This window comes from Harpia harpyja, chromosome 1, assembly GCF_026419915.1.
Source record: "Harpia harpyja isolate bHarHar1 chromosome 1, bHarHar1 primary haplotype, whole genome shotgun sequence".
NCBI lineage: Eukaryota > Metazoa > Chordata > Aves > Accipitriformes > Accipitridae > Harpia > Harpia harpyja.
Window position 1 is genome coordinate 53,940,798 of NC_068940.1, and position 27,348 is coordinate 53,968,145.

The 27,348-nt window shown below is 39.9% G+C and overlaps 1 protein-coding gene across 3 annotated transcripts; it reads left to right on the plus strand.

Moving 5' to 3' along the window:
• The first annotated feature begins 918 nt into the window (after positions 1-918).
• On the plus strand, positions 919-26,300 carry TOPBP1 (DNA topoisomerase II binding protein 1). Of its 3 annotated transcripts, XM_052794918.1 has the most exons (27): positions 919-1,401; positions 1,976-2,110; positions 2,701-2,844; positions 3,623-3,804; positions 3,942-4,135; positions 4,978-5,157; positions 6,167-6,336; positions 6,876-7,039; positions 7,556-7,803; positions 8,093-8,412; positions 9,207-9,379; positions 10,406-10,617; positions 11,884-12,173; positions 13,811-13,984; positions 14,989-15,098; positions 16,215-16,338; positions 16,716-16,862; positions 17,373-17,481; positions 18,054-18,246; positions 19,058-19,284; positions 20,417-20,580; positions 21,480-21,594; positions 22,129-22,292; positions 23,197-23,337; positions 24,515-24,604; positions 25,096-25,257; positions 25,655-26,300. In XM_052794918.1, exons 1-27 carry the CDS (start codon positions 1,321-1,323, stop codon positions 25,796-25,798), a joined length of 4,557 nt encoding a protein of 1,518 aa, XP_052650878.1. In that variant the 5' UTR covers positions 919-1,320; the 3' UTR covers positions 25,799-26,300. The 3 variants fall into 3 exon arrangements, 1 of the variants encoding a protein (XP_052650878.1); XR_008236367.1 differs by lacking the exons at positions 25,096-25,257; positions 25,655-26,300 and having other exon boundaries at positions 927-1,054; positions 1,314-1,401; positions 22,129-22,296; positions 23,201-23,337; positions 24,515-24,600; XR_008236366.1 differs by lacking the exons at positions 25,096-25,257; positions 25,655-26,300 and having other exon boundaries at positions 22,129-22,296; positions 23,201-23,337; positions 24,515-24,600.
• Positions 26,301-27,348: the final 1,048 nt, after the last annotated feature.

Sequence of the window (27,348 nt, forward strand, 5' to 3'; positions counted from 1 at the left end):
ACCTTTTAATGATTCAGGCAGATGCAACAGCGTGATACAGGAGAAGTCAGGCTTATTTTAGCTCCTGCACAAGTTTTGCATGCACTCACGTTGTCCGGGTTCCAGCCACCTGCTCTGGAAGGAGAGCATTTGACCTTCTTGTCCATAGCTTGGACGTTCCAGGTATAAAAATGCATTCCCTACCGTTATTTCCTTTGGAAAGACATCAAGGATTGGAACTTGGATGGGAATGGGATGCTCACACTTCCAACCTCTCCCAGACCCTCCCAGCTGTGATACTCCCCCATCGTCCCCCCAGCAGAACCCAGCAGCACCAACACCCCAAACCTATTCCAAGTGAGCCCCTTGATGGACTCGGGAGGGGTTTGGAGAGCAGGTGCCAGATGCGGGGGATGCCGTGACTACGGAAGCAGCCTTTTTTGCCACCTGCTACGGCAGCAACAATTCCCAGACCGGAGAGCAATCTCCTCCAGCTTACCGCTCGCTAAGGCCCGTCCGGGCACCCTACTGTCTTCAACTGCGCACCGGGCCGTCCCAAGGGCGCAAAGCTGAGGGGCCTGCGCAGGTGCGATACGCCGCAGGGATACACCAGCGGCGGGAGGAGGAGGCCGGGCACCTTCGCCCGTTACTCGCCACAGGCCACCACCCGCCGAGGGCACGGGCGGCGGCGCGAGCACAGCGAGCGAGGGGCAGGGCGGGGCGGTGGGGGGGGCGGAGCGATAGGCCCCGCGCCCGCCCTTAGCGAACTCCTTCCCCCGCCCAGCAGCACCGCCTCCACCGGGCAGACGGCGAGGGCGCACGCGCGGTTACGGGATGACGCGATACCCCTTCCCCGCCCACAGCGCCGGCGGCGCGTGCGCCTTCCTGCCTCTCCCACGTCCCGCCCCGCCCTGCGCCTGCGCAGGGCGGGTCCGCCGCTTTCCCGCCCGCTGCGGAGGCGGTGGGTGAGGGACCGAGCTCAGGACCGGGCCCGGGCCTGGGCACGGGCCCGCGGTGGGGTGCGTGGTTAAACCGGCGGCGCCGGGCACCCGCCCGGGTGCGCGGGAGCCCTGAGGTGGGCGCGTCGGGTGGCAGCGGCGTCCCGGCGTGAGGAGGGGGCCCTGTGGGGAAGGGGCCTCCCGGTTGGCCCGGCCTTCCCCGCCCCTCTCCGGCCGGAGTCGGCGCCGAGGCTGGGCGGCGTGGGGCGGGCCGGTGGGGGCAGGGGCAGGGCGGAGGGGGGTTCACAGCCCCTGGTGGTGGGCGGTGTGCCCCGTCCCTGCGCGGTTCTGGGCTACGCCGCAAGTGTCGGACGCTTACTGGGTTTTGCTTCTCAGTTAAAGGATGAAAGGTAGTAAGGAGCTGTTTTTTGTGAAATTCATAAAGTCTTCTGGGAACTCGGAGTATTTTTTTAAAGCTCTTGAGGTAAGTAGGGTTGATCACCTTTCTCAGTGAGCTCGGTGAACTACCTAATTAAATGATTTTCGTGGTTGACTTACATGTAGCTTATATGTATACATCTGGGAATAAAGCTATTTCTTTAATAGAGGTGTTCAGTGTTTAATAAAGTTTGTTCAACAAGAACAATTTTATTGAAATTACTTCTTGAACAAGAAATAACTATCATTTCAAAATCCGTTGACATTTAGCAAAGTGACATGTAGCTGGCAAGGTCTGGATGATGATCACTCATCTAAGCATTAAGCAAACTTAGGAAGGACACTGTGGATTGTTTTCCACCTTGAGAGGTTAGCGGGAGCTAAAGGCACTGTGGCAGGATCGGGTCCTGAAGTCTGTATGAAGAATGTTTAAGTCTGAGTATTGTGCAGAGTTGGGGGAATGAGGGGGACACCCATGAGGTATTTTAGCCCTTTGTTCTGCCAGTTACACTCTGGCATGGTAGCTTTGTTGTGAGCTGTTTCAAGTAGTACTTGTGTAGTTTCCACAGGATTGGCTATTTGTGATTTGTTAAATAAATGTATGCACTGTTTACCTGCAGTCTATAAAAGAATTTCAGTCAGAAGAGCATCTCCAGATCCTTGAAGAAGAAACGGCACTCAATATAAAAGAAAATGATAAATCGCTTTACATTTGTGATCCTTTTAAAGGCGTTGTTTTCAATCATCTCAAAAAGGTATGCTACCCATCAACTTACTTTTAGCTATATTCTTTCTCTTCTAGAAGCTCTCTTGTCCATACTTACACTCTATCTTCTCTCTTTTTGCACTGAATAATAGCAGTATGAAGTATTCACAATAAAATCTTTAAAACGTCACTGCATCCTGTATTTAGGGAAGAAGATGACTAGCAAAGCATAAGGATTATTTTGAAGCACATGGAAAAATAAATAGTGTGATCAGTTCTGATTCTGCTGGAGTTGCTAAGCTGGCTCTCACACTTTTTTACCCCCTGAGTAACACGATTTAGTTTGACCTGCAATGAGTTGTCCAGCAGACAAAGATAGGCTAGCTGGAATTCTCTGGCATGTTAGCTATAGCATCTGCTGCTTTTACTGAGGCCAGAAAACCTACAAGGATTGTACTGAAAATCTGCAGCTGAAAGTAAAAACAATACTGTCAACTACCTGGAGATGCTGGAGGAGGAGGACAGACGAAGGGCCCTGCCTTCCTCAGGATTCAGGGACAAGGAAAGCCTTCTTTATACCAGTGTACCTTCTGCTAATGTTCTTTGTTGGTTTTTTTTTTTGTTGTTATTTTATTGCAGCTTGGCTGTAGAATTGTTGGACCACAGGTAGTCCTGTACTGTATGCAGTCCCAGCAATGTGTCCCAAGAGCTGAGTGTCCTGTGTACAATATGACCATGGCCGACGTAACAGTATCCTGTACCAGCCTTGAAAAAGATGTTAGGGTAATGCATTGTACAAAATGGATTGTTTAGCTGATTATTGTTGTCACTTGGCTTCAGATGGCTCATTACTAAGGCAGCAGTCATACTATATATAACTGTGCCTGTGTCTAGGTATGTCTAGTCTTTCTGTGGTTTGTAGATTATGTATAGTTTATGTAGAGAGTTGTATGGAGAAAGAGGGAGTGTATGTAGAGATATATCTGTGCATGCACATGTGTATATTACATAAGCGTATACATATATAATCATGTAAGATTTCAGCTGTATTAATATGGGAGTAAATGTGTTAGGGATTTTTATTAACTGATTAGACGGATCACTTAATCTTGCTATTTTGTCTGTGACTATAATGCTACAGACAACACGCTCTATTTCTGGTTGCTCAATACTACATGGTAAAGATTTAATATCCTGTCAGCTGTGGTTTAAATAGTTTATCTTAGAAATTTACTTTTTATATATTCTGATATCTCTTTCTAATTTATACTACCTAAAATGTCAACCATCTGTAAAATTTTACTAATACTGTATGACTATCATATTTTTATTAAGGGTACATATTATGTTCAGCTTGTCAGAAATGCAAATAAAATGGAAATTATATTTGATGTTTTTTATGGCTTCCATATATATCCATTTTGTATTTTTGAACAGTTTTTTAGGAGAAACCGTGGACAATTGAAATCCATGATTTTGTTTTTTAAGGTGAATGTGAGTGTGATGTAGGTTCTTTCTTTTTTCTTGATAATTTTTTATAATTTTTTTTTTCCCCACCCAGGAAGAAGTTCATAAGTATGTACAGATGATGGGTGGATGTGTGTCCAGAGACCTCAGTGTGTCAGTAACTCATCTTATAGCTGGGGAAGTTGGCAGCAGGAAATACTTAGTAGCTGCTTCTCTGAAAAAACCTGTTTTGCTTCCCTCTTGGGTTAAGACACTGTGGGATAAGTCTCAGCAAAGGTATAAAAAACCAAAACAAAACTGTTTTTGTTTGGGGGACTGGTAATTCTTATGGTGGTACAGGCTGCTTTCTTTTTCTGGTTGATTTTACTTGGAAGAAAAAATATTTTCTTTTTTTCTTTCTTTCATTCCTTTAGCATAATGAGATACACTGATGTTAACATGGAAGACTATGCTTGTCCTGTGTTCCTTGGCTGTACGATTTGCGTAACTGGCTTAAGTAGTTCAGAAAGGAAAGAAGTCCAGCGCCTCACTGCTGAACATGGTGGGCAATATACGGGGCGGCTCAAGATGAATGAATGTACTCACCTCATAGTTCAAGAACCAAAAGGTAGAACTTACAGAGTAAATACTATTTTTGCTTCTTGAGTTGAAGTAGGGTAAATATGCATAAGCATAAGAGTTTGAGCTGTCTCTGTGTCTGCTTCAGTGTTGCTCTTACTACTTCTGTTTATGGAATCACTGTTGATGGGAAGAGTAACACAGGGCACCCTTACTTTGCTCTAAAGCCATGTGAAAGAGAAGAAAAGAGGAAAAACCAGAGACCCAAATGGTATTTAAGGGAAGAAAAATGGAGAATCCTAGAGGGGATGGAAGAATAAAGAAAAACTAAGTTTTTTGGGAGAGCTGAATAGGACTTAATTTATATGCTGATTGAAATTCGGTTGTGGACTAAGGTTTTTTAACTGATCTATTCTTTGTGCCTTCTGAACTCCCTACTAAGATAAAATGAGAGCTCCCTTTCTTTCCTCTTGGGAAGATGAAAGGATTGTAGTTTTATTGGGAGAAGAATGGGAAGGGTTTTCTTTTTTTTTCCCCAATTTCCTTCCCTTTCCCTTTGGGGAAGTATCCTGGGACTTTTTAAACCTTTTTTTTTTCCCCTGTGCTTGAAAGCTTTAAAGGCTTTTCTTTTTTTTTTTTTTTTTCCCTTGCTTTACTTCCCTGTCATACTGTACCCATGAGCTAGCCATCAATGAGGTTTTTTTCCTCTAACTTTATTTAGAGAATAAATAAGCAACTTATCGGAAGAGTCCAGGATAACACAACTTGCACATTGAAATCAGTTATTTGAATTTTAAAGTTTTCTTAATGTCCAGCCATCTTTCAGCGATCACTGTTTGAAACATTAGCATTTTAGTGACTTGTGATTTTTATTTTGTTTACATTTGAAAGGTCAGAAGTATGAATGTGCCAGAAAATGGAATGTGCACTGTGTGTCTGTGCAGTGGTTTTCTGACAGCATTGCAAAAGGCTTCTGTCAGGATGAGACAATATATAAAATAGAGAGTGGATCAAAACTGAGTAATATACCCAATATGTCAACACCTACGAATCATGCCAGCAAGCCTGACAGTAAGTAAAACCTTTTAAAATATGTTGAAGTAAGGTAGGAAACGTGTAGTAACGAAGAACAACTGTTTCAAATTAGTAGGGTGCTGCTTGCTTTTGCAGTGCTGGTTTGACAGTTTGGGTTCTGATTCTGCTTATGCTTAAAACATAACAGATTACTTCTATGCATATTGAATATTCCAACATGTGTAGACTTAAAACATGTGAATAATTGTTTAAAAAGTAGACTTGAATTAGGCATTTGATTGTCTGTAAGAATCAGTGGTGTATATCTTTAATTCCGAAAAAAGCACGACTGTTCATACGTTCGTAGTTTAAAACAAGTGTCTGTTATGAATTTAATCTCACAGCAGTCTTAGGGGGGAAAACAAATACAGAATTTTTTTTTTAAGTAGCCTTATTATTTTTTCTGGTTTTTTTTTCTTCATGTATTTGTTTTTACTTACTGCATGCTATTAACAGAAGGAAAGTTAAAAACATTTTGTAAACATGGTAGCATGAAAGACACAGCCAGCTTTAAATGTATCTTTCCAAACACCTGTTACTGACTACTGCTTCAGGAAATGAGTGAACAGGAGCCCTGGGGTAGCACTACCAACAGAGCACTGGGAATTCTAGTTGGGTATTATGGAAACTGCATATAACTCTCTTAATCACTGAGCTTCATGTTGATTTCTTCTTCCTACAGAGAGGCCTGTCTATTTTTAAGAGTATTTCTAATAGGTGGCCACAAAACTGGAATAAAAGCTTTGAAAACCAGTCTTCTTGGCTGCTATCTCATAGATGACATCCATTTGGCAATAAACAGAAGGTGCCTAAGCACTCTTGCTAGTAAGACCATACTCAGTCTGTGTGTAAATAAAACCCTTGGTTTAACCAAGGTTATACTTACCTAGTGTTTGTTATTCTTCAGACTTTACATTTCCTTCTAGCACTGTTTTGTATTTTGTTTAGTGAAGAGGCGGAGAGAGATGAGCCAAAACTAATGCATCTTTTTAAATTTTATTTAAAGATCATACCTTTTCGGACGTCAGCCACATTTCTAATATCAATTCAAGTAGTGTTAATGAAACCGCACGTAGTTCTGCTATGAGCAGCAGACTGGATCCTCTTCCTGATGAGCTGGAAAACTTGGATATAAGTTCTTTTCAAGACCCTGAAGATTTGTTAGATGGGTGTCGAGTATGTTTAACAATGTATACTTTGAAATGTTCAGTCTTAACACTGTGGAAGCAACTAGGTTGAAGCACTGGCAATTGCTGCTTGAGTAAATTGCTTCCATGGTCAGTAGCAAATGCCAGATTTATTTTGTGTCCACATGCTGTAGCTTGCGTATGTGTCTAAGTGTGTGTGTATAATTATATTAAATATGTAGTATAAATATAAAATTATATGTTTATAGACATATATATTTAAACACACTATAGTGAATGGGTTCTAGAATTGGTGTGTGGTTTTGGGTGGTGGTTTTTTTTTTCTGGTTGTATGACTTTGGCTAGGGGTTCATTCCATTAGTAAATATTGAAGTTTTGCTAGATTAATTTGCAAAGATAAATTAATCTAATTCCAAATGCTTAACTTTTGCTGCTTCTCAGAAGCTGCACCACTATTTTCTGTGTTCTACAGCAGTAAAAACAAATTATACCAAAATATCCTACCTTATTTTTAATTTTTTACTTTTTTTTTTAACAGCCTTTTTTGTTGCTCTGTTCTCTTTGTAGATTTATCTGTGTGGCTTCAGTGGCAGGAAGTTGGACAAGATGAGAAGGCTTATTAATTGCGGTGGTGGTGTTCGATTTAATCAACTGAACGAAGATGTTACCCATGTCATTTTGGGGGAAAACAATGATGAGCTGAAACACTTTTTGGACAAGACAGCTCACAGGTTATGATAACTATATTGCTTAAGGTCTACTTCACCTTGTTTTCTTTCTCCTGCCACCTTGTAAACAGGAAAACATGTATTGATTTGAAAATCCTAAATAGTTCTTGACTTAAATGAGAAGACTTACAGCTAGTATTCATAAGTACATCTTCATGTGCTCTTGAATACTGTAGTTTTTGGGTAGGCATGAGTCACCTCAGTGAACAGAAAAACAAGTATTCTTATTGGTGAAAAGAGGTGTTAACATGTATTTGTTAATATATTGAGGAGGAAGGATTTGGCAATCCAGCCGTGGCAGATAAAATTTACGTTATAGAAAATAAGTATGAAATTCTCTGTTCTCAGACTGAAAGAATTAAAAAAAATCTTGAGGTTTGTAAAGTGCCCAAAGCTTGCTTAGTGTTGGAGTTACAAACTTCAGGTGTGTGTGTATATACCAGTATTTGCGGAGTGGGAAAGAAGAATCACAGTTCTGAAACCTGCTGTAACTTGTTTGTATAACACTTTATTTTATAGGCCTCATGTAGTAACAGCAAAATGGTTGCTGGAGTCATTTAGTAAAGGTTATCTACATCCAGTGGAGCAATATATCCCTCTGAACTACCAGCTGTTAGAGAACCCAATTTTGGAGCAACCTGGAATGAAGTCAATTCTTCCCCAAAATAACAATCTTTTGAAGAAAGAAGCTGTGAACGTTACAAAGCACCGGAAGGCTGCTGAAGAGGACTTCCTCTCTCAATACATAAATAATGATTCTACATTGGGTACGTTTTAGGCTCAGCATACCATAGAAAGGTTAACTGCTCATAATTAGCATTTGAGTTTTGCAGCATTTGCATATTAAAAAGCTAGCTGCATTTAGTATGTTAACTTCTATATTGTGTTTTAGAAATCAAATTTAAACAGGCCTATATAGAGCAGTTTTTAACTAAAACCTGGCTGAAAACAGCAGAATACTGTCATATCTTCATGAAACTATTTTGAGTTGTCTTTGATGTTCTTGTCAAGCAATTACTATGGTTGGTTGTTCTGGTTTTTTTTTTTTCCTTTCAGATGAAGTTGAAAAACTGACATCCAGAACCTTCAGTGATGTTACTCACTTGACTGTTCAGGGAGAGAATCAATCTTCGGCCTGTAATGGTTCTTTGGGAGAGTCTTCTGCACTGGCTGAAGGAGGCTTATTTGTTAGAAAGAGATTTCTTCTTTTGGGTTTTGGTGAAGAGGACGAGTCCTGCATTGCAGATATTATAAAGGAGAACGCTGGGAAAATTCTGCCGCTGCAGAGCAGAACCATTGCAGACTATGCTGTGGTACCTTTATTGGGGTGCACAGTGAAGCCGACTGTTGGTGATGTTGTCACAAATACGTGGCTGGTAAGGGAGTTACACTTTCAGTTCTGTGAGTAAACAGGTATCTATATTAGAAATATGTCTTGTCAGAATGCGGAGTTGTCAGTGGCTTAAATGTAAGAAAAATACTGAAGAGATTAGCCTTGTTTCATTAGAAATGTACTAAATGAAAGCATGCTTTAAAGCCTCTGCATCTGTAAGGTACCTTTTATCCATTTCATTTTCTACAGGCTTGTTAAATAGGATTTCATTGTCATGACTCGGAGGCTGCTTATGTGAGAGTCTGACAGCATTCTCTCTAATGAATTGTAGGAGCTAGTTGACTGATAATGATTTCATTTGATATCTTTGTGCTTGCTTTTTCTTGTTTCATGCTTTTTACAGCTTTTTAACTTGTGTCAGAAGAGCAAGTCAGCTTTATAGCTCAAAGTCAAAAAATACTAACCGTATTTGCCAAGAGTGGGCATGTGGTGTAGACTAACTGCTGTATATTTCAGTACTAGGTAGCTTTCTGTGAAGTAAATCTGTACAGACCCTCAGATCACACCTGGAAATGCTTTAAGGGAGCCTCCAGGGTTGGAAGAGTAGTAACTGAAAAGTTCTGAATAATGCCTCAGTACGACAAACCTGACAGAATTTAAATGATCTAGAAAAGAATTTGTCTGATTCAGTGAGAAATAATTTGCCTCAGATGTTATGATGGAAGCAGGATTGCTTTTTGTTGAGTCCATAAATGCTATCATACAGTTGCTGAAATATTGTTGGCTTTGTTGCTATTTGGCTTGATTTGCATTTTTATCTCTTTCCCTTTCTTTAAGATGACATGTGTGGAACAGCAGCTCCTTTTAGATCCCCAGTCCAATCCACTTTTCACACCAGTTCCGGTAATGGAAGGAGTTACCCCTCTGGAAGACTGTGTTCTTTCTTTTAGCCAGTTCACTGTTGCAGAGAGAGACTCCCTGGTTTATCTGGCAGGACTGCTAGGAGCCAGGTATGTCTCCTGTCACTGTTTCTTCTTGTTCTTAGACAGCCAGCGTGATGAAATCCATTATGCATTTCACTACTTCTTTTACAGGAGTAACAAATATTAGAGTTAAAGGCTCTTTGGGATTCTATTCATTTACAAAACCTAGTGCTCAAGCAGTGAGATGTTATTATATAGGTCTTTTATTTTCCTCTCCTTTAGAGAAATTTAGTTTGTATTCACACAGCCTAATTTCTGCCAGAATACACTCAGTCTCATATTTCCCAATGACTGAGTCTCAGTAACTTTTTGCTTTGCTCTAGAACAGAGCAAAACCATCAGTTTTTCACGTCAGGCCTTCTGAGTTGCTCTTCAGTTGTCCAGGAGCGGACCATTGTTCGTCTTCCTCAGTACTATCTGGGTCAGCCTCATAATCAGTGATAGTGCACCATTTCTTAGGAGATGGGATGGTGAATTATTTGCTCCCAATTCATCAGGATCTTTGAAAAACATTAAGGAAAACATATTTAGTCACAAAGTGGCAAAATTGTATAGCTTAGAGTATCATTTGATCTGATTTGTAGTCTGTTTGAACTAAATTCTTTGTCGGTGAGTTCTCAGTCCTGTTGTCATCTTAGAAGATTGGGTCCTTGATGGTAAGAGAAAAACTGTAATATAAAGAAAACTATTGTTCATTTGGAAATGATGCTTGTTGGCGGCTCCAGAAAGGAATCCAGCCTGTCCCATTAATCTTGCAGAAGAATGTTAGGTCCAGTGTATGATTTGGAAATGGGGTATATAAGGACTTCTGGAGTATGAGAAATGTTACGTTTCCAATACCAATAGAAGCAAAACATTACTGTTTAACTTTTTTTTTTTTTTTTTTTTGGTTGCTTGTAGGTGTAGGTTAAGCTGTAAAGTGCAAAGTGGATAGCCTTAGATAATTCTACTGGTTCTTTTTCTGTTGCTTGAATGCATTTTATAATAGTGCAAACATGCCCTAGATTCATTTTGTTTATGACTAAATGAATGTTTTTATTAATCTAATTTTAGAGTCCAAGAATTCTTTGTGTGGAAAGCCAATGCAAAAAAGGGAATGTTTGCCACTACCCATCTTGTGGCGAGAGAACCAGATGGCTCCAAGTATGAAGTTGCGAAGAAGTGTAATTTGCCAGCAGTCACTGTAGATTGGCTTTTGCAGTCTGCAAGGACAGGAAAGAGAGCAGATGAAAGCAAGTTCTTGGTTGAAAATGCAGAGGCTGAAGGTTGGTTATTAGCAAGTTAGGGAATATGATTGCGTCATTATACTGTTCTTTCACAATAAAGAAGGCAGGTATGATGAAATTTTTTTTCCTAACACCTTTGAAGTATTAGAGCTAAAGGATATTTTTCCAAGTATTTTTTCCATTTTTTTTCCTGCTGTTGAGTCATAATTTTAGAAGTGATACTGTGTGTTTCCTACAAGTTTCTTGGAGTTAGTGGAGTCTTGTTATCTGTCAGCTGGGAATCAAGCTCAGTGTCTCAGCTTTGTCCTTTCTGACACACGTGCTGCTCTGTAGATTGCGTGGGAATTGATGATAGATCTGGCTTAAAACTTGTTAGTCTGCAATGACATGATGCCCCTCTGTTCAGTCCTTCATGTCTACTTCATCTTCTGGTGCTTCTGCTCCTTTTCCAGTTATTTCACACCTTTTATTTGGCAATATTTTTTCCATATTAAGATGCAGACTACAGTGATTTAATACTGAATGTTAGCAGACCTGTTTTACCAGTGCCCTTCTGAATTAATTATATGGGTCACCAAGTCAGAGGAGAAAAGGTATGTTGTTGGCATAGGCACGTCTTACCTGTATACTACATTTTTAAGGAAAAGCAAGGGGTCAGGGGAGAAATGAGCAATAAACTGTAAAAGCAATTCTCATACTAGTCTTTTTGAGCTATTAAGATGATGAGTCATGCTTATCTAGAAGCATTTAAGGGCTTATTCCTGGCTAAATCTTGGTCCTATTAACCCAAAGACATAAAGGACTGGAAGTGTACATAGTGACCTAAAGAGGTGTGATTCAGAGTCATGAATACAAAAGAACTTTCACGTTGCATGGAAAGTAAGGATCCGGGGAGGGGGAGTTACCTTTAATGTTGAAAGGGAAGGTTTTATTGTGTATTGCATCTTTTTCTTGGATTTGTATTTTGATAGTTGTTGTACAACATATGTGAGCTATCCAGGTATGTGTGGAACTGCAAACGTTGTGAGCGGACCAGGGGTTGCTCACTATTTTTCAGACACTTGGGGTCAAGCTCAGTACCAATGTAATTCAAACTAAGTAGTTAACTGGAAGAGACACTTAAGATAATGGCTTTTAAAATACAATCATCAGTTTAGAGCGTTTATTGGAGGAGGATTTGAACTATTTTTTTAGGGAAAGAAAGGTCAGGTGAACTTTCAGTTGTTTAAATAAAAGTGTATGTGAGATCTGTGTTTAAAAGAAAAATCAGATGACTTGCTTATGTTTTCTTTGTTTCTTTTAAAGATAAGGAGAGTTCCATTACTCAGCTTAGCAAGACACCAGCAACGGTTAAATCTTCTGATTCAGAACAACCTACTTATCTCCTTGAAGCTGGAAAAAAACCACCCATGACCCCTCTTGATATCAACAGGTTCCAGAGTAAAGCTTTCCAAGCTGTAATCTCTCATCATATTGGGAAGACAACCCCCCTTACACATGGGGGACTGCCACAGAAAGAACCATCTTTACATCTTGATACACCGTCAAAATTTCTTTCCAAAGACAAGTTATTCAAGCCGTCTTTTGATGTAAAGGTGATCATCTTTGCAAATTTTTCAGTTTGTAGAGCCAGTAGGGTTAAAGAAGCGCATAAACTTAAAACCGGCACAGAAACTTGTGCTTACCCCTGCTGTTAATGTACAGACTTTCCATTTTGAATAAGCCGGGATAACTGGCTCCATTTATTTATATATATTTCTAGTCAATGACCTGTGGACTAAATTTGTTGACTAGTAGATGCTATAATGTCCTTAACAAAGCTCCTTTGTGCTTATTGCATCATACGTTCATGTGTTCTACACCTCACACGGTACACAATCTGTGTTCTTTACATCTAGAGACTGAGAAATGTAAGAAGGCTTATAATTGCTCCAGATATTTGGAAACAAGTGTTTGCTGCTTTTGTGATGAAATGCTACTTTAATGACGTGTTTTTAATGTAATAGCTTTATAGCAATTACAAAACTGTTACTGCAGATTGAAAAATGCATTGGGGTTTTGTGTTCATTGTCTCATTCTGAAGGCCACAAAAGGCTAGAAAAAATACTAGTCTTAGAACAAAGAAACCCCTGACACTTAGGCAGTATCTGCGCTTCAGGTTTGTTTTTCATTTTTGAGGCCTTAACTGAAAGATCAATGCATTGAATTCCTGCAAAGTTGTTAGGTTTTTGGGGGGTTGTTTGTGGGTTGGCTGTTTTGTTGCGTTTTTTTTCACCCCTCTGCCCGCAATAGAACAAAAATGTGTGTTACAAAACCAGATGAATCCAGTGTTCTCTTTAGTTAGTTCTGCTTCATGAAGAGAAGGCTCCAGGGAGACCTTATAGCAGCCTTCCAGTACTTAAAGGGGGCCTACAGGAAACATGGGGAGGGACTCTTTATCAGGGAATGTAGTGATATGATGAGGGGTAATGGTTTTAAACGGAAAGAGGGTAGATTTAGGTGAGATGTAAGGAAGAAATTTTTTACGGTAAGGATGCTGAGACACTGGAACACGTTGCCCAGAGAAGTTGTGGATGCCCCATCCCTGGAAGTGTTCAAGGCCAGGTTGGATGGGGCTTTGAGCAACCTGGTCTAGTGGAAGGTGTCCCTGCCCATGGCAGGGGGGTTGGAACTAGGTGATCTTTAAGGTCCCTTCCAACCAAACCATTCTGTGAGTGAGCGAATCTGTGACTCAGTTGGTACTCTGCTTTTTGAAATCTAATAGTTCACCACTGATATTTTCCAAAGCAAGATATTCTAGACCAAAATTTCTCTTTTTTAAAAAAGGGCAGTAGGAAACTTGGTGTTTTAAAGGTGCAGAAAGAATCGCATACTCATATGCAACTCCTGTCAGGGGAGGTATTGGTAAATTAAAATAACTGGTTGGGGTTAGGAATACCTGGGTTTGGGCACTGGTTTTCCGCTGAGGGCAGTTTTCATTGGTGGCAGTGAAGAGAGAGATTAATAATCTATCTTCTTCCTGTTTTGCTTATGCAGGCTCTTAAGATTGGGATTGTCTTGTACTGCTTTTGTGCAATGGTACTACAGTTGCACTTGCTAGCTGCTACTGCAGTACGCTGTCCTGGTTTAGGAGTATGACATCTTACTACAGACTGTATTTGTGAAACTTGCACTTGAGTGAGAATTTTACAATGTGTTCGTGAAAGTCAGTCAGTTGCTTCTTTTTTGGTAGGATGCTCTGGCAGCTTTGGAAACTCCAGGAGGTCCTGATCAAAAAACCAGGAAACTGAGCACACCTCTTTCTGAAGTCATCAGCAGAAATTTGAAATTGGCATTGGCAAACAGCGCAAGGCATACAGTAGCTCTTACTGCCAGCCCTCAGTTGACCACTGCAGAGCCAGAAGTGGTAGGAAATTTTGGTTTTTTGTTTCTGGAGCATAGGCTTAATTAAGAAAATGCCGTATCTTTTGTGATTTAAGTTACAAAGGAGTTTGTGAATTGTGCTTTGTGATCTATTTGAGTAGAAATCCATATGATTATGCATTCTTCATGGCAGTTAAAGGAAGGTAGGATAGAGGAGTTTCCTCCTGGAAGGCAAAGAATTTTAAAACCTTTTTCTACTGTCTGTACTACTGTCTTGAATATTAAGCACTTGCTAAGTGATTTCATCACATTTAAGAAATTCCCAGCCTCCAGAGGAGCAGGATTAAATATTTTGTCTTGGGCTAAAGCTAGGAGTTCTTTTTTAACGTATGTGTTGCCTTTTCCTATATTCCTCTCTAAGGTGCTGCTCTCCTGCTTACTAGAAGGCACAAGATGTGATCAGTTGCTTACCCCCTTATAAAGACACATTATGTTGTCCTTTCTTGTAGTTATCTTGCCTCTTCAGTCTAATCTACCGTAGTGAGAGAAAACAGAAAAAGATGCAGGAAGAAAGGGAGCATTTATGTTTTGCTTGTCATGTTTGTACACTGTTTACTGTAGAGGAGCAGCAAGAAAGCTAATGGCCTTCAGCAAGGGAAGGCTGTCATTTCTTATTTTGTAGCTCCTTATTCTTACTTTTTTTCACTCCAGTACAGTGAAATACTTCTGTGTCATAAGGTTTGATAATTCCCTAATTTCAGTGTTCAGGAAGTGCTCGGTCTGTGATGGAAGGAGCAGAATATGTTTTAGGGAGACTAGCTGGGAGTGAATCTTGTGTCTTTTGGATTCCTAGTGCATGGAATGATAATAGTGCTGCATTTTGACTGTGGACTTTGGGAGCAGCAAAAATAGAGAATATGTGTTTATCTTAGTTCTCTTGTTATTGCATATTTTACTACATACTACACTAAATATTAAAGTATTTTTGTTATTGATACAGAAACCTTCCAAACATGACTCCTGTTTTTGTCCCTGCTTTTTGAACAGGAAGAAGAGCCCAAGCCTCTGGCCGATGTTGTTATATATGTTAGTAAAAAACTTAGTAAGAAGCAAAGTGAACTGAATGCAGTAGCAGCTTCTCTTGGGGCAGACTACAGGTATCAACTGATAGAAACAGCTTCTAAGCTTCTGCACTGATGTGACTTCTAATACATACGAGTCTTTGCATTCTAGTGTGCTTTATCTACGTGACCTTTTGCTATAGCTAAACGTTAGATTTCACCATCTTAAACAATTTCTATTGCAAAATAAGGCCATCCGCTTCTAATGCGAAATAGGACCATCTTTCCCCGACACATCTCCAGTCTCTCTGTTCTTGATAAGTGTGTCTTGGAAAGACTGGTTGTCCTGAAGTCTTCCCGAATTGCAGATTTTTTTTTTTTTTATATATTTATTTTATTCTCTTCTTTTTTGAAGAAAACTATGAAACGTTTTGCTTTGGGGTAGTTTAAAATTTGCTTTTATTTTAGATTTTGAATTTGATCTGAATTTGTGTGTGTTTCTCCCTGGCTCAAAACTGCTTATTTTACAGATTATAGGCATGGCTAAGTTCGTTTGCTTAGAACAGCTTGGGAAAAATAGGTTGTCACAAAGAGAAACTACAAACTAGCATTTGTGATTTAAGACAATTCTTTCCCACTAAATCTGATTTATGTATTTTGTTACTGACTTCTGCAATAAGCGTTATCATTCATGGTGTGGAAGTTGCTCTTATGTCTGGTAGTAGCTTAGAAATGCTGAAGATATTTGCGTTAGATAACAAATACTAGTTTTTATTGGTTTAAATGTTAGAATCCCGCATTTTGTTTATTTTAAGCTTTAAGGATCAGTATTTCACTTGCAGCTCAGTATGTCAACAGAAGAAAAAGCTTTCTCATCCTGGGTCACATGTTCTTTTCAGAAACTGATTTGAAATTCCACTTAAAAACAAAACAAAAAAGCTAAAGCAAAAAAACCTCTCCTCTTCCATATGTTTATCAGATTTAGTTTTGTTTACTTCAGGAATGCTTTGAAAAGATATTGAAGTTGTTCTATCCTGAAACTGAATGCTGTCTTTTTTGATGAAGTAAGTGGGCTCATTGCTTACTTAGGCATAACAAAATAGGCAAAACAAGATTTTAATATGAACAAGGGATAGGACAATTTGAGCTGGGTTTCTGATACTTTTTGATAGAAATTATATCTTCCAAGTTGTATGTCGTTTTCTTTTCTAGATGGTGCCTTGATGAAACAGTAACACACTTCATTTACAAAGGACGACAAAATGACAACAATAAGGAGTACAAATATGTTAAAGAACGGGGTATACATATTGTTTCAGAACACTGGCTTTTAGAGGTACGGAGCTTGCTTTGTTCCCTTATTAAAAGTGAGGGGAAATGGAGGCTTAAAAGCAGTTGTATGGCAGTGTATTTTCTGTTTGCATTTATACTGAACATGTACAGGAACTGATGTTTTGCATCCTGCTTTGAATTTATAAATTGAGCAATCAGTTTTCACTGATGTACTTTTACCTTGTTCTCCATGAGGAGAAAAGAAATTCTCTTCCACTGAACATTTCTACTACGTTTCCCAGAATGAGTGCCATGTTTTTCTCTTGTGTAAAGTACTTCTTTTGGTGGTGTTTTTATTGTACTTTTCCTATGTTTAGATTACATGAAATTTCTTTTATTTCAAATCAGTTTCTCATCTTATGTTAATGGATGTTATTACAGAGTGCCCAAGAATATAAACGGCTTCCTGAATCTCTCTTTCCTCACACTTACAATCCCAAAATGAGCCTGGACATCAGTGCAGTGCAAGACGTCAGGCTCTCCTCCAGTAAACTTTCGTCAACTGGAAAACCAGCAGAGGAAAATGAGGTATAATGTGTGATATGCATTCATGTTCTATGAAGTGATTTGGATTCAGTTAACTTAATTGTTATATTAATATATTAATAAAAAACATTGATGCTTATTCAGCGATGCCCTGAATCAGGTGTAGCTAGTAATTAATAATAGCTATTGCAGATGTTCCTTAAGGTTTTTCTGCATTTGTAATACTCCTCTTCTAGGGCGATGGAGGGAAACACAGCCATTTCAAGATTAGAAGTGCTTTCCAATTTCAAAATAATGTAGATCCAGTCTTTGCCTTCTCTTGTAGGTAATGAGATCCAAGGTGTGAACTTGCCTTGGTAGAAATTTAGACTGCAGAATAGGTGTTGTCACTGATGCTGCTGTTCACTGTTTTACTGTCATTGCAGTAGCTGAAAGGTTAGATTTCCTCTAAGGCAAGATTAATAATCTTCAGAATTTATACAAGTGTTGAACATGGGTAAAAAGCAAAAAATTTTGGCATTTGAGAATTCTGCTTGTCTTCGTTGTTTTTAGATTATTCCAGTGGATGAAGATGATGCTGAAGATGATGTAACTACCGACCAAATAAAGGAAACAGTTACTACAAGGGAAGAACATATTGTAACAAGTGAATCCAAAGGAGGTAAATGTAAATCACTGTTCTCAAAATAGTTGTGGGACATCAAACTATCAATATAAGCCTTCTACAGTTTCAGGTGCTGAATGTCAAAATCTGGAAGCTTTAGGTACCATATTTATATAGTGGTCAAGTACAGCTAGTCCTTATTGTTGCTGGATGAGAGGAAAGGGGTTTGCTCTCTATTTTAAAGACTATGACAGCCCACAAGAAAATCATGATCATCCGTTGCAAATTACTTAATTGCCGTTTCTTTGCTTTTAAAACTCTGAAGTTCGTATTTAATTTTGTTTTGTAAATAAATGTGTTACGGGAGAGTTGTGGATGTAAGCTAGATCATGCGAGCAAATTCAGAAGCGAGCTAAATGGAGATTTCTCCTTGTGTCTAGTAATAGGTGACTTGGGGCATATGTAGTTTTCCTAGATAATTTTTCCCAGATAACTTTTGCTCTCCTTTTAATGTATTGTCTTTGTCCTGATGTGTGTCGGGGGGAGTGAAGTTGACTGGAATTTCAGTTACTTTTCACTCGTTACAATATAACAGTCTTGATCTTAGAAGTTTTGTTCCTTCTCTCAAGTTTTAACCCAAGCACTAGAAATGAGGGAGAACTTCCAGAGGCAGCTGCAGGAGATCATGTCTGCCACATCGCTAGTGAAACCACAAGGGCAAAGAGGATCCCTTTCAAGGAACAGTTTTGATGGTTCTCCAACCACTCCTGATAGCACATGGTCTGTGCGAAATGGCCGCAGTAGGGTCTTGGAAGCTCTAAGGTACTGATTTGTGTTTCGAAGTCTCTTATTTTGTCCTCCCTGCGCACACCTAGATATTCACTGAAACATGAATAGGTCCCCAGGATTTTCAGGTGTATTGTCTTTCTCTACTGATGTACTTAAGCTGCTTCTCTTGCAATTCAGAATCTTTAACTGGACTTGCAAGATAAAATCAGAATGTTATCTTAATCCACAGTAGGTATCTTCTGTTTTTCAAAAAATCACAGAATAGTGTGATTGCTTTTTAGTTTTGAATTGAATTATGCCAACTGACTTCTTTCCTTTCTCTTCAGATTAGTTAGTGTTCTTACAGATTTTGAAGAAAGCAGTATTTCACCACATAGGTCATATACAAGTAGTAGGTATTCCTGCAAAGTGCTTCTGCGAATGTTTCTCTCCTCTCTAAACAGAGAGCAGGATTTGAACTCTTAACTATGCTGAGCTACAGTGAGAAAGTAATGGAAATCTTGCAAAATTATTCCTTTAGCTTGGTGTTTATTTGCAAATTAATAGGTTCAGTAAAGAGTAGAGGATACTGATTTTGGAATAATTTATCAATATGACACATAATAAAAACATCTCCTACTGATATTTTGGTTGCCTTTTTTCAGCTATGCTGACTCTTAGGCTCACAAAGCCAGGCTGCCTGAGTTGCTTTTATACTGAAATTTTCCTGTTTACCAGCCATTCTTTCTAATAATGAGGTCACTTGGACGCTACAGTTGATGTGATAATTAACGCATTGCCTTCTAGTATGGTAGTCTTCTGTAAAGCAAATGCATATTTAAGGTATCTGTGCTTTTTTCCTTAGGCAGTCCCGTCAGGCAGTTACAGATATAAACACAGAGCCATCCCAGAATGAGCAGATCATCTGGGATGATCCTACTGCGAGGGAGGAGAGAGCAAGACTTGTCAGCAACTTTCAGTGGCCTAATAGTCCTTCCCAGTACACTGAGCAAGGTCAGAATAACGCCAATAAGAACCTGGACGAGTCTGCCTTCAAAGGATCTTTAGCTGATGCAGAGATTGCTGATATAGGTAAAATAAGAAATACAATATCCTTGTTCTTTGCTACAGCATCCATTTGATCTTTGAGAGTTTTAAAATACAGTAGTGTTTGGATTCTACTTTAAAAAAAAAAAAAGTGAGTATTGTTGGCATTTCTCGAATGCCAAAAATAAAATTTTACATCTTTGATCTCCATTATGTGTTGCTGTTTTTTAAAGAGAAGCTTTCCTATCCATTTGTCATTTGTGGTCAAACACCAAGGCAGTGCTTGTCTAAAAATAGTCTGCATCAACTTCAGGAAATCTTCCAATTTTTAATTTTTTTTTTTTTTTTTTTTTGGAACCACAGCTGGTTTCCAGGTAACAATTCAGGTAGGTATAATGGAATTCAAATGGGAATACCAGGAGCAAAATCTTTTTAATTGTAGTGGAAATATTCAAAGGTGAAGAATGGAGATATAGGAAGAAGATAACCCATGAGCCCAAAAAACAGATGTGTCAGAGCTGCTGATGGACGTGCTTAGGTCAGGATTCAGTGAAGATACTGTATTTATCTTCCCTGTTCTTTTTGAAGTCTTTAGTTTACTGCTAGGACTAAGGAAGCAACATAGTTATGTTTTTTCATCTATTTTTGCTTTCTTCCCATTCCTGCCTCCTGAGAGATAGCAGAATCCTTTATTTCTCTCTCCCCACTGCCTCCCTCCTGCCCCCAGCTCCTTCCCTCAATCTACTTACAGAGTTTCTGCTTGCGGCAGGTATTCCTGAAAACTGACGCTGTCCTAGAGGAGGTTGAAGAAAATTAGCTAAATGCATTCAATTGATTTTTTGGTTCAACTGAATCAGTGCAGTTTAGCCAAAGAAATTAGTCCATCTGGGGGGGGGGGGGGGTTGGGTTTTTTTTTTTGTTTTTTCCAAAGCAAGGCATCTAGGGATGTGAGTCTGCAATATTGCAACTGGTGGTTTGTGGTGTAAGGAAGAGCATCTTTATGAAAGGCAATGGTGAAATGTAACTGTACATGTTGTAGCAGCAGTTGTGTTTTGTCCTTTTAGGATAGCTACTTCTTTTTTTTTTTAATTATTTATTTTTTAATTTTATTTTTTTACTTTATCCATAATTATATTCAGCCAAAGACAAGTCATGCAACAATGCTTTACTTTCACAGCTGTTCCCGAGGCTGGGGATGGAGATTTGATTGAAGGTCTAAAGAATCCTGTACGTAGAGATCCTGAAACACCAATTAAAGATCACTTGATTCCCACTCCGCAGGCCCCCAGCATTGCTTTCCCACTGGCTAACCCTCCTGTGGCACCACAGCCCAAAGAAAAGGTTTGTCATATGAAGAAATATTTATGATGATTTGTGTTCCAAGAGACATAGTGGCTTTGAACTTGGCAGTAAATATAAAATAGGTGAATATCTGCATTTAAAATCTTGAAATGGATTAATTTTGTGCAGTTCTATTTCGCTTTTCCCCCTTTCTTCGAGATTTTGAACAAATAATGGTTGCTCAGACAAAAAAAGCTTTTTGTCCTGTTAGTTCCTGCTAGAACGCTGAGGTGGGCTTTGGAGCGGAGAGTTACTGTGTGTATTACTTGGAACTCCTCCAGCCATGTTAGGATGTTGGAAAAAAGGTTAGGCCTTTGTTTCCTTGGTGGTATCTGGAACTTATGTTTAGGTACAAACAGAAAATGATTTTTGTGCCAAAAACCTGGTTTAAAATTCTGCTATTTTACAGTGAACTTGGAAGGGGCTAGGAAAATGAGCTTAGGTCTTTTGCCCGTAGTGTATCACTTGATGCTCAAACTTTCAGCAGCTAGGTGTCTTCAGAGGCATAACATGTCGTGTTAGTAAATAAGCTGTGGTGGAAATGCATAAAGGCCCTCGAAGTTACAGGAAGTCTGAATGAATGAGGCAGCGTGATAGATGGATGATGATTTCTTCATGTGTTCAACTTGACGTGGATATGAATGGAGGATTAGTTTTTATGACAGATTGGTTCAGTTGTGCCCTGAAGAAAGGGGGAACTAAGAGGATGTTAAGCAGGAGCCTAACGTTGATTTGATAAGATCCAAGCTTTTCGTCAAGTGATTGACAGGTTTGGTTCTGCTTTTCCTAGCTAAAAGAAAACTTAATATAAAAATAACCCAGAATGTTTGGCAGAGAAATAGTCAGCTGTCAGCCTAATCTTTCTGTCATATTTTCAAAATCTGTTACTGTATTTCCAGGCTGTTACAGAAGATGAGAAGGCTGATGAAGAACGAGAAAAACACCGTAAATTTCAGCTGTCTTCTCTTAATCCTCAAGAAAGATTTGATTACTGCCATCTGATTGAGGAATTAGGTACCAGATATTTGTGAAATGTAAAAAATAGTATGTGTCTGTATGTGTCTGGTCAGCTGTGGCTCGTTGGGGAAAAGAAAGGGGCTTCTGTTAGTGACTCATCAGATTTGAAGTCTCAAATTTATGGCTTTCTGTGCTTGTGAGTGATTCTTTTAATATATTATTATTATGTGAGCTGTCAGCTTTGCCATAAAACAGCATGGTTTTGTCTTCTGGCAGTTTTCTTTTAGCTGTCTCCACAACAGCCTCATTCTTTACTGTTGGGGGTGCCCAGGATCTGCTCTCCTCTGGTGTTTCTCTCATTCCTGTCCATGTTACAGTGGCACTTTATTTTTATCAGAGCCACTCTTTCCTGGCTGCTTCTCCTTCCTTGCCAGCTTCTGCCCATGTCACTTCAATGATAATACTTTCAGTGTAAATTTGAGTTAAGTATATTTTTATCTGAATTCAGATAATTCTCACTTTGAGTTGCTCATTTCTGTGGTACAGCATGACCCTTAAATAATTTGAATCAAATTCATTCCTCAATTCAAGGTGGAATAGTACTTGAGAAACAGTGCTTTGATCCAACTTGCACACACATTGTTGTGGGACATCCTCTTCGAAATGAAAAATTCTTGGCTTCGATGGCAGCTGGAAAGTGGGTGCTTCATCGTTCCTACCTGGAGGCATGTAGAGGAGCTGGCTGCTTTGTTCAGGCATGTGACCTTATTACTGAGAAATGATTATGTTGTACCTTTTCACGTTTCTTTTTATTTTGCACTACTAGGAAAGGACTTCACCTCTCAAAACCAATTAGCAGTTTTGGGTGCCCAAACCTAGGGAGTTTTTGAGGATCCAAAGTCTGAGAAATTTTTGGCAAGCTTTTCTCTGAAAACGAGTCCTGAACCAAACTCCTGGCATAGGATAAATGAAATACCTACAGTTTTTATAGTTATTTCTGAAAATTGAAGCTTGAGTACCTTTTGGTAAATTCTTACTGGTACCAGCTAAATTTACATGGATCGTGTTACACCGGGAATTAAATCTTGATCCTTTCAATAAATGAACATATAATAGTTTTAAATAATCCAACTCTATAACCATGTACATAGATATTTTTGAACACTATCTCTTCCAACTCCCTAACTGTTACTTCACAGTTCTCCTGGGTCTAGCAGTTCTTTTACATTGACCAGGCTAACTTTAAAATAATGCCTGTAGACTGGTTCATATCTTTATGTATCAAAACCAACTTTGATGGTTTTGGAAGACGCTGCAGAAATGTAGCGTCAATGGTGTCCAGAGTAGTGAGTTGCTTTGCCCTGCTGTTGAATTCCATTGTAGATAACTGCAAGATGAATCTGGTTGTGCACATGACTTGATGTCACAGAAAACATGAGTTGATTTAGGTACATAGGTGCAATGAAGAGCCCTATCTGATTTTACCTAGTGCTGTTTTGGTCAGAAAAAAATCAATCTATAAAGCTAGACTGAGTTGGGGTTTGTTCTGGTGTTTGTTTTGTTTGTTTGTTTGTTTTTTGGTGTGGTTTTTTTAAATTTATTTTTCTGCTGGTAAAGTTGGCAGGACTGCTTTGTCATTCAAGCTTATGATTGTTCTAGGAAGAAGATTACGAGTGGGGAAGTAATTCCATACTTAATGTTTTGCCTGGAATCAATGTAAACCAGAAGAAACTAGCACTTGCAGCCATGAGGTGGAGGAAAAAAATTCATAAAGGGAGGCAAGAAACTGGAATTGTTGAGGTATGGTATTGTTGAGGTATTTAGATACTCATGCAATGTAAGTTGTACAGTGTGGGTGGACAGCACAGGGATTGTCACCAAGAAACTTGGAAACTTAACTGGCAGGGAAAGGTAATCTGCCTTAAGAACAAAACGGCTTAGCTGGATATATTCTAGTTAAGTAATTTTGTTTTTAAAAAACTTCTAGCACTGGTATATTAAAAGTCTTAATCTCCTCCTGAACCATCGTTCATGTTTTGCAAAGCTGGAGTGTGGCTACATATGTACGTAAATGTCCCTCAGCCAGGAAGATGATGTTAATGCTTCAGAGCTCTGACTGGGGAGCTAACCTAACTCGGCTTTACTGGGAAACCACAACTGGTACTCGCAGTAACAGAAATCCTGTGCTGTGTCGTATGGGTGAATACAGCTCTCTGGACAGCGTTTTTATAGCTCTAGCAGCGAGCATACTGCTGCGCTTCCAACAGGGCACAAATTTACACCTTTCCTAAAGCACCTTCCGTGATATTTACGGTGCAAGTTCCATAGTCTTTCAGTGAGATTTTTGAAAATGGGACTTGGGCTCCCCAAAGCCTTTTAACTCTCAAATCGGGCATTGCAGTCAAGTATTCTTTGAAAGGTAGAAATGCTGCTGATGTTTCAGTCACATCAGGATAAATCTTGACTTGTGTGTATTTTACGATAACCTCTTTAAAATGAGTGCTTGTAACAAATCCTCTGTACCCCTTGCCTACTTGGAAACGACAGTGAGTGCTTGTGTGAGGCTACCAGTTGGCCTTAGGTGTTGTTACTGTAACTGAGTAGATAACATAGGGTATGGGGTGGGGGGGAAATGTTGTTTCCAAGGAACTGTTTTTCTTAAGATGTGTTTCTGTAAACGAGTGTCTGGTGTTCTGGAAAAAATACTCATTGCCAAGGGTCTTGTCATAGATCAGTTTGCCCATCTTGCTGCGCAGGTGAAAGGGCTTGGTGGCAAGTTGCCCGACTGTATGGTGTTGGCTCAATAGTTGTACGTTCTGTGGGGTTTTTTTCTGCCATTTACACTTAAAGACAAAACTAGATGGTAGCAAATCTTTATCTGATGGATATTCCTGAAAGGGGCAAATTATAAATCTATTAAGTGTTTACACTTTTTTAGTACCAACATACTTTTGACTAAATTGAGTCTTTTATCTAGGGAGCTTTCAGTGGCTGGAAAGTGATCCTAAATGTTGATCAAACCAAGGAAGCGGGATTCAGGCGCCTTCTTCAGTCAGGAGGAGCAAAAGTATGTAGGCGTTTTTTGGGGGGCAGGGGGGTGTGCAGAAATTAAATTACATATACATATGTTTCTCTCTCTCTCTTCCCCCCCCCCTTCTCCTTTCTGTTAAACTCTGTGCTGGGCATTTTCATGTGAGTAAAAGGTCTTAACCAACAAAATTGCTTATACAGGATAGCTGAGACATGGTCAAAGGGTGGGAGGAAAAAGCTATGTCATCTTCATTTTGCAAGTGGTCAGGCAGAGCAGCTTGTCTGCAGTCACACAAGTCAGTAGTGCTGGTGGGAACTGAGGGTAGAATTTCTGTGCCTCCTCTGATGAGAAGGATCACCCTTCTTGAAAGGTACGTGATGGTACAGAACACAGCTGTACATGGTGTTTTATTTCCCGTTGGTTTGCTAGTTAATTTGATGAGCAAAATTACAGGTCATGAACTGCATTTGTCTTGGGGAAGAAACAAAAAAAAACCTCGTTTTTGCCTGTCGTGCTTTAATCCATAGGTGTTTTCTGGTCATTCTGTGTCTCTCTTCAAAGAAGCGACTCATCTCTTTGCTGACTTCAGTAAGCTGAAGCCAGAGGATACCAGGGTTGACGTGGCAGAGGCAGCAGCCCAAGGAGTGAACTGCCTGAAACCGGAGTACATTGCCGACTACCTCATCCAGGTGCGTGCGTGCCCGTGGGCGCTCGCCTCACGGGTGCTCTTCACCTACCCCAGGGGCAGCAGGGCAAGCCCCTTGCCTCCAGCAACCCCTGCCACCTGAAGCCTCTGAAGGGACTGCTGCTCTACTGGTTGTGTGCCTCCTTTTCCAGAAGCTGTGGCCACCAGCACCTACACCGAGTATTTCGATCCGTGGCCTCAAATGTTAAGTGCTATAACATGACTTGTTCTAGTGCTGGCACTGGGATCTGTTGCAGGGTAGGGAGCTTGCAAAACGTATTCAAAATGTAGGTGTGCAATGTTCGTTTTATTTTCAGTTTTAGAAAACTAATGAGCTGTTCCTTTCTTTTCAGAAGCTTCTTGAGCTAAACCACTTTTTTTTTTTTTCCCCTCTATTGAAGGATCCACCTCCCCCAATGGAGTCTTACTGCCTGCCGCAAGCTGAATCTTGCCTTCAGAATAACACAGAACGTGGAACTGGATTATCCCAGAAAAGAAAAGCACTGGGAGAAATGTGTGGAGTCAAGCGATCCAGAATACACTGAGCAAATTCGTGCTTTTAACTTGTACATTTTTAAATTCATATTTATGTTTTTTCACTCTCACCACAAAAATTAAAAGCTTTGATTTTAACTTCTAATTTGTCCTGAGATTAAAATAATGTTACAGTAATACTCATGGGAAAGATTGCTTTGGTTACCAGTAGCATCTAAAAATATGGCAAGAACTCATACAAAAAATACTTTGTCTCCAAAATGTCCTAACTATCCCACTAATGATTTTGTTAAGGGACATCATTGTATAATAAATAATAGTTAAATACCCTGTGAGATGCTTATCACATCTTTTATCTGTGTGTTGTGGGGAAAATACCAGTTGGTAAGAATTCTGTTGCATTTCTCACACAGCAATGGACTTAGGTGTTACATGAATTTTTCCTCTTTTGATATTTTCTGTTGGAGGGGGAAAAGGGAAACCAGACTAAAAGAACTGGCTTGTGAATTTTTATACTGATAGAGGGTGTAATAAATTATTTCTGTAAAACAGGCTGCTGAGGTACTGCCATTCAGTGTGCTAACGAATCTGTTCAGCAAAGATAGAACCAACTGCATTTGACAAGAGGTGAAGTTTGACCATCCTCCCTGTTGGGAGTCTGTGACAGGAACCAGAGGCAGAACAAAGACCTTAGTTTTCAGCAGCTGAACTGTTCTTAGTCAGACTGCCACAGTGTTTGACTTTTCAGTAACTCTGGGTCTCTATTTACTGAACTTACTGTATGCGAGTTGCACCATGCTAGTCTGGGTGAAAGTGTTTGTGCTTATGAAATCTGAGGAGCTATACTGAAGCAGCTAGAATTGCTGCAGCCTGTTTGAACAGAGAAGTGCATCCAGTTGCACAGGACCAGCAGAGTTGTCTGTGGTAATACGTGCAACATCTTTAAAAAGTCTGTTTAATTTACCTCTTTATTATTTGGCAGGGGGCATATTCTACTTCTGTTTTCTAGTTACTGAATTCTATAGAATTCAGTTCTATAGAAAGTCTTTGCATCAGTTTCAGTTGCAGATATAAGACAGGAGGAGACACAAGCATCTAAGCCCTGTGCAATCTGGAGAACCTTGCTCTAGGTGGGGAGAACTAACCCCTTGCTGCTGGGGGCAGGGACAAGGGGCCTAAGCCTTGGGAGTCTCCAGGTGAGAGAGAGGAGGAAGGCAGCTTGCCTTTACCTGCAAGGCTGCGCTTTGTGCTTCTGTTTCCTGCGTTAGCATGGGGTAGGGTTTGTCAGTGAGCTCTGCGACATGCTGCTGGGATGACCTGAAGGAGTTGTCAAGAGGGACTGAGCGATGCCCACGAATGTGAGGGATTTGATTCTTTTTAAAAAGTGAGATCTGTGCCCCTATCGGGGGGGGGGGGGGTGGTGGTGGCATGGGGCTTAGGCTGTGGCAAGATTGTGATGTTGAGTTGCAGTGACTACAGTCTTAACCACCTGCTTTGCTTTTCTTGATTGTAGCAGCTTGATGCTTTTTGCTATTCGTGGATGTTGGACATCACCGACATGCTCCAAGTCCACATACTGAAAATAATGCTGCTGTTAACA